Source organism: Petromyzon marinus (assembly GCF_048934315.1).
Source record: "Petromyzon marinus isolate PM22_M1 ecotype Great Lakes invasive population chromosome 68 unlocalized genomic scaffold, UKy_Petmar_22M1.pri1.0 chr68_unloc.2, whole genome shotgun sequence".
Classification (NCBI taxonomy): Eukaryota; Metazoa; Chordata; class Hyperoartia; order Petromyzontiformes; family Petromyzontidae; genus Petromyzon; species Petromyzon marinus.
The window spans coordinates 98,281-105,256 of NW_027422598.1; the positions used below are offsets into that span (position 1 = coordinate 98,281).

The 6,976-nt window shown below is 55.2% G+C and overlaps 1 protein-coding gene across 1 annotated transcript in view; it reads right to left on the bottom strand.

Moving 5' to 3' along the window:
• LOC116956913 (uncharacterized) overlaps positions 1–6,565 on the bottom strand; it is a gene marked incomplete at its 3' end in the record, with an annotated part of 103,729 nt that extends 97,164 nt beyond the window's left edge. Inside the window, exons 1-2 of the mRNA XM_076058234.1 lie at positions 6,160–6,565; positions 3,845–3,991 (exon numbers count right to left, since the gene is read on the bottom strand). Coding sequence (XP_075914349.1) covers positions 3,845–3,991; positions 6,160–6,441 — 429 coding nt within the window. The remainder of the gene's footprint in view (positions 1–3,844; positions 3,992–6,159) is intronic.
• Between the last annotated feature and the right edge of the window lie 411 nt (positions 6,566–6,976).

A 6,976-nucleotide genomic window follows, 5' to 3' on the forward strand; every position in this document is an offset into this window, starting at 1 on the left:
TGGTGTTGGCCGTGAGCGTGAATCGAACCCGGGTCGCTGAGTTCGTAGGGCAGCGCAAACCACTACACTACACACTGACTAGACACTACACTACACACTACACTACACACTACACTAACTAGACACTACACTACACACTACACTAACTAGACACTACAACAACAACCGCCATTGGCCACTAAGTGGCGGTGACGTCACCACGACGCTTGTGCCAGGCTATGTGCACCCTGAGGCCACGTGAAGTGTCGAAAGCCCGCTGGCAGGAGGTCACGGGGCAGACCCAGGTGCCACGGGTCGACTGACTGAGATGACTGGCTGATGCACCACCTGTGCCCCCTACTGTGCCAACCTGCTGTGCTTTAGCCACCCGGCGCTCTGCTCGTTGTTCTGAGCATCGCTCCTCCGCCCTCCGTTGTTGTTGGAGGGCGACTACCTCCAACTGCCCAGTAGCATCCTTCACGAGCCTCCTCCACAGAGGCCGATCTTGACACCGCTGGTACCAGTCATCGGCAAGTCCACTCAGCTCCACGTCCTCCTGTACCACATCACTCCATCTCTTCTCTAGCCCGTGCCGCGCCCGCTTAGCCCCCTCAATCCGGCCGAACAAAAACTGTTTCGGCATGCGGTGGCTGGGCATGCGGGCTACATGACCCAGCCATCGCAGCCTGGTCCGCCGGAGGAGCTCACCGATGGGACCTTGCCCAGATCTTTCAAGGATTTGTGAGCTCCTCACACAATCCAGTCTGGTTAAACCCAGGATGGATCGTAGGCAGGCCAGCCTAAATGTTTCTAACCGGCGAAGATGTTCCATTAGGGGAGTCCATGTTTCGCAAGCGTAGAGAAGGGAGGGAATGACCGTGGCCGAGAAGACCTGAAGCTTAGTGTGGAGCGACAGACCAGGTAGCTTCCACACAGCGTTACGCAACCGATGAAAAGATATTGCCGCTTGACTGATTCGGAGTGAGACCTCTGCTGTTAAACTGGAGCCGGTCATAAGCACACTGCCCAGGTATGGGAAACTCTCCACTCTCTCCACAACTGCCCCATCACCGATTGGGAGTTGTGGGGGTGGAGTGTCCGATGGTACAAAATACCCAGGCAGGTGCTTAGTTTTGGTGGGGCTGATGGTAAGGCCCCACCTCTTAGTGGCACGCTCCAGTCTCAGCAGCAGCGTCTCCAACTCCTCCTCTGAATGAGCAGCTATTACCAAATCATCAGCATACATAACGTGGTTGAGCAATAGGGAGCCATCCCTTGACCGCACCCGGGCATCGATCAGCCTCCCATTATATCTGTACCATATGGAGATTCCCCCGGTACAGCTATTGAAGGCTTCACAAACTACGTGGTAAAAATAGATGTTAAATAATGTGGGAGCCAGAGGACATCCCTGTCGCACCCCAAGGTGTAAAGGGAATGGCTCTGACTCCCGGCCACGTAATTTTACCCGGGCCCGCTCACCATCATGAAGGTCCTTAATGATCGTGAACAGAGGGTCAGGTACTCCAAAAGCACGAAGAACGACCCAGAGCCCAGGCCTACTGATGGTATCATAGGCCTTGACTAGGTCAATAAAGCAGAGATGTAGGTCTTGTTGGAATTCCCTACACCTCTGCTGTAGCAGACGGACAGAAAATATGGCATCTGTGCAGGACCGCCCTTTCCTGAAACCGCATTGGGGCTCCGCAAGCCTCTTCTCAGCGTGCCTGGCAAGGCGATGCTGAATAATCCTTGCCAGGACCTTTCCCGGCACACTGAGGAGTGAGATGCCCCTGTAGTTGTTACAGTCTGTGCGGTCCCCCTTCTTAAAAAGGGGGACCACCAGGGCATCCTTCCAATCCTGCAGAAACCGTCCAGTGGTCCAGACTGTTGTTATGATGTCATATAGGGCAGTCTGTGCACAAACGCCACCCTCCCTCAGCATTTCGCTTGGGAGAAAATCTCTGCCCGCTGCCTTTCCTGGTCTCAGACTCCGGATCGCCTTCAGTACTTCCTCAACAGATGGCACCTCAGCCAGCCACTCACAGGGGGTGACTTCTTCCAATATTTGAGGCACCGCAGCCTCAGCAGGGTCATCCTCACTTTGTGCCACGATGTTTTCCTGGCTGAGGGATTTTCCCTCCCCCAGGACCTCACAGAAATGCTCAGCAAATCTGCAAACCTGTTCCTGGGGGTCGAAGATTGGATCACCGTTTTTTCCCTTAATGATGGTAATAGGTGTGGCGCTACAGGTTACTTTTTTGATGGAGCTAAATAGAGATTTGTGATCACGAGCCACTGAGGCAGACTCCATCTCCTCAGCAACCCGCGACCACCACCCATCCTTGCAGCGCCTCACGGCTCTCCGAACCTCCGAGCGAAGGCTGCGGTAAGCCTCCTCATTCTCTGACGTGGGATTCTGTAGCCGATGACAGTGGGCCTGTCGCTTTTTCTCAACCATCCTGAACACCTCCTCTGTCAGCCAGGGTCTCTGGGGAGGTCTGGACCGCATACCCAAAGCAGCCAGTGCAGATGCATGAGTCACAGTCCTAAACCTCGCCCATTTACCCTGGACATCAGGAGGAGTCGAGGACGATGCCAATCCCAGCCGCAAGCGATGATGAAATTCTCGCTTGCAACTTTCATCAGATAACTGAGACCAGGCCACTTTAGGTCGGGATGGGGTCCTGGGTGTACACCCACCACCGGAGTGGAAGAATGGCAGGCGCATCTTACAGATGACTAGTCGATGGTCAGAGGGCAGATCAGCTCCACGGTAGGTCCTGGTGTCAAGGACATGGGCTCGCATCCGCTGGTCCGTCACTATGTAGTCCAGCAGATGTTCTTGCTTGGACCCGGCATGCATCCATGATGTTGTGTGGATGCGCCGATGCCGGAACAGCGTGTTGGTAATTACAAGCCCATGGGCTGCACAAAAATCTAGCAGCCTCCTACCGTTATTATTGAGCGGATCTGACCCATGCCCTCCAATCACTCCAGACTAGGTGCCAGTATCATGACCAACTCGGGCACTGAAGTCACCCAACAAGATGACTCTATCCCGAGGGGCCACTTTAGCCAGCACCTGTGACAGGAGGTCATAGAAGGCATCTGACTCATCGGCTTTGCCTGCATCCCTCCACGGATGTTCATCTTCGGTGGGGGCATAAGTAACCACGACCACCATTCCTCGCCTCCGGTTGATGGGAAGGCGAGCCCAAAGTAGCCTGGGGCTTACAGCTTCCCACACCTCACCGCCACGCTCCCACGCCCCCTTCATTCTTTTGTCCAAAAGAAGAGCCACACCCTGTTGTTTGGCAGTCTGCTGCCCCGAGTTGAGGACTGTCCACCCCTCATGGTGGCAGGAGCCAGAGCCGGGCCACCGGACACACGCGCACACACACACACAGACACACACGCACGCACAGACACACACACACGAAAGACAAAGACACACACGGGTAGTACACACTCTGCGTACCAGCGTGTGCAAGTGGCCTCGGCACTTAGCGGTGAGCGGCGGTTGTTGTTGTTGTTGTGTTTGTTGTTGTTGTGTTTGTTGTTGTTGTTGTGTTTGTTGTTGTTGTTGTTGTTGTGTTTGTTGTGTTTGTTGTTGTGTTTGTTGTTGTTGTGTTTGTTGTTGTTGTGTTTGTTGTTGTGTTTGTTGTTGTTTTTGTTGTGTTTGTTGTTGTTGTTGTGTTTGTTGTTTGTTGTTGTTGTTGTGTTTGTTGTTTGTTGTTGTTGTGTTTGTGTTTGTTGTTGTTGTGTTTGTTGTTGTTGTTGTTGTGTTTGTTGTTGTGTTTGTTGTTGTTGTGTTTGTTGTTGTTGTTGTTGTGTTTGTTGTTGTTGTGTTTGTGTTACTCACTCGGGGCTGGCGACGCTCCACACAGCTGCCCATGACCACGACGTGCAGCTCTGGGATCTCGGCCGAGGAAACCTTCAGGAGGTGCCGCACGGCGCCGGATGACTCGGGCACAACCCAGGTCACGGCCACCTGCTCACAGCCTCCAGCCTGTACACACACACACAAATACACACAGTGACACACAGTGATACACACACAGTGACACACACACAGTGACACACACACAGTGATACACACACACAGAGATACACACACAGAGACACACAGTGACACACACACAGTGATACACACACACAGTGAAACACACAGAGACACACACACACACAGTGATACACACACAGAGATACACACACACACAGTGATACACACACACAGTGATACACACAGTGACACACAGTGACACACACACAGTGACACACACACACACAGTGATACACACAGTGACACACACACACAGATACACACACAGAGATACACACAGTGACACACAATGACACAGACACAGTGACACACAGTGACACCCACACAGATACACACAGTGACACACAGTGATACACAGTGACACACACACACAGTGATACACAGATACACACAGTGACACACAGTGACACACACACACAGTGATACACACAGTGACACACAGTGATACACAGTGACACAGACACAGTGATACACACAGTGACACACAGTGACACAGACACAGTGACACACAGTGACACCCACAAAGATACACACAGTGACACACAGTGATACACAGTGACACACACACACAGTGATACACAGATACACACACACACAGTGATACACAGATACACACAGTGACACACAGTGATACACAGTGACACACACACACAGTGATACACACAGTGACACACAGTGATACACAGTGACACAGACGCAGTGATACACACAGTGACACACAGTGACACAGACACAGTGACACACAGTGACACCCACACAGATACACACAGTGATACACACACACAGATACACACAGTGATACACACAGTGATACACACAGTGACACAGTGATACACACACACAGTGACACACACACAGTACGGCGAGAAGTCCCTATACCCCTGTCCAATGGCATCTAATAGACTTGCATATACACAGGGGTATACTGACTTCTCGACCACCACCAACACAACCGTTTAACATTTTTGATTTTCAGGGTGGGCGAGAAGTTCCTATAGCCCTGTCTAATGGCATCCAATGAGATCACCCGTACACAGGGGTATACGGACTTCTCGACCACCACGTCTAGTTTAACATTTTTAAGACACAGGTTGGGCGAGAAGTCCCTATACCCCTGTCCAATGGCATCTTATAGACTTGCATATACACAGGGGTATACTGACTTCTCGACCACCACCAACACAACCGTTGAACATTTTGATTTTCAGCGTGGGCGAGAAGTTCCTATACCCCTGTCTAATAGCATCCAATGAGATTACCCGTACACAGGGGTATACGGACTTCTCGACCACCACCAACACGTCTAGTTTGTTTAACATTTTTAAGACACAGGTTGGGCGAGAAGTCCTTATACCCCTGCCCAATGGCATCTAATAGACTTGCATATACACAGGGGTATACGGACTTCTCGACCACCACCAACACGTGGCGATATCACCCTCACCACTCCCCTCACCCCCATCACCCTCACCACCACCACCCTCACCACCACCACCACCCTCACCACCACCACCCTCACCTCCACCACCCTCACCTCCACCACCCTCACCACCACCCTCACCACCACCACCACCACCCTCACCACCACCCTCACCACCACCACCACTACCCTCACCACCACCCTCACCACCACCACCACCCTCACCTCCACCACCCTCACCTCCACCACCCTCACCTCCACCACCCTCACCCTCACCACCCTCACCTCCACCACCCTCACCACCACCACCCTCACCACCACCACCCTCACCACCCCTCACCTCCACCACCCTCACCACCACCACCCTCACCTCCACCACCCTCACCACCACCACCCTCACCACCCCCCTCACCACCACCCCCCTCACCACCACCACCCTCACCACCACCACCCTCACCACCACTCTCACCACCCCCCTCACCCCCCTCACCACCACCACCACCCTCACCACCACCACCCTCACCACCACCCTCACCCTCACCACCCCCCTCACCACCACCACCACCACCACCCTCACCACCACCACCACCCTCACCACCACCACCCTCACCACCACCACCCTCACCACCACCCACACCACCCCCCTCACCCTCACCCCCCTCACCACCACCCTCACCCTCACCACCCCCCTCACCTCCACCAGCACCTCCCCCGGCACGACGCTGAATCCGACGGCGGCCGCCGCGCCCGTGACCGCCGCGGCTGCCGCCACGGGCCACGCGTTCGGGTTACGGAGCCGCAGGCGGAGCGAGCGGCGGTCGAGGGGCCCGCGGACCCCGAAGTCGAGCACGGGGCGAGCCGCGAAGTGCGAGAGCAGCAACTCGGCGCACTCCACCTCGTCGTAGTCCACCACCTCATCATCATCATCATCCACCACCTCGTCCACCTCGTCCACCACCACCACCTCCTCCTCCATCGTTGGTCCGCTTGCGACCGTTCCCGCCGTGCACGCGGCGGCGTCTGGCGACCGTTTGACGGTGGCGCGCGACCCAACGTCCCGGGGGGGAGGGAGGCCGTTGGCCAATCGGAAGGCGAGAAGCGGTTGGAGGTTGGGGGTGGGGGGGTTGGGGTGTGGCCAATCGGAGAAGGAGGTTTGGTTTGTGTGGGCGGGGGAAGTGGGGGGGTGTGGCTAATCGGAGGAGGGTTGAGATGGAGGAGGAAGAGGAGGGGGGTGGGGCATTGTTGTTGATGATTTTAAATTTGAGGGCCCGTTGGCCAATCGGAGGGAGGAGAGTCGGTTGGTTGTGGGGAGGGGAGTGGGGGTGGGTGGACCAATTGGAGGGCGAGATCGCCATGGGTGGGTGAGGGGGATGATAGATGGCCAATCGGAAGGCGAGAGGCGGTTGGGGTGGGGGTTGGGGTGTGGCCAATCGTAGGAGGAGGTTCGGTTTGTGTGGGCGGGGAGAGGGCGGCGGGGTGTGGCCAATCGGAGGAGGAGGGGGGGGGCATTG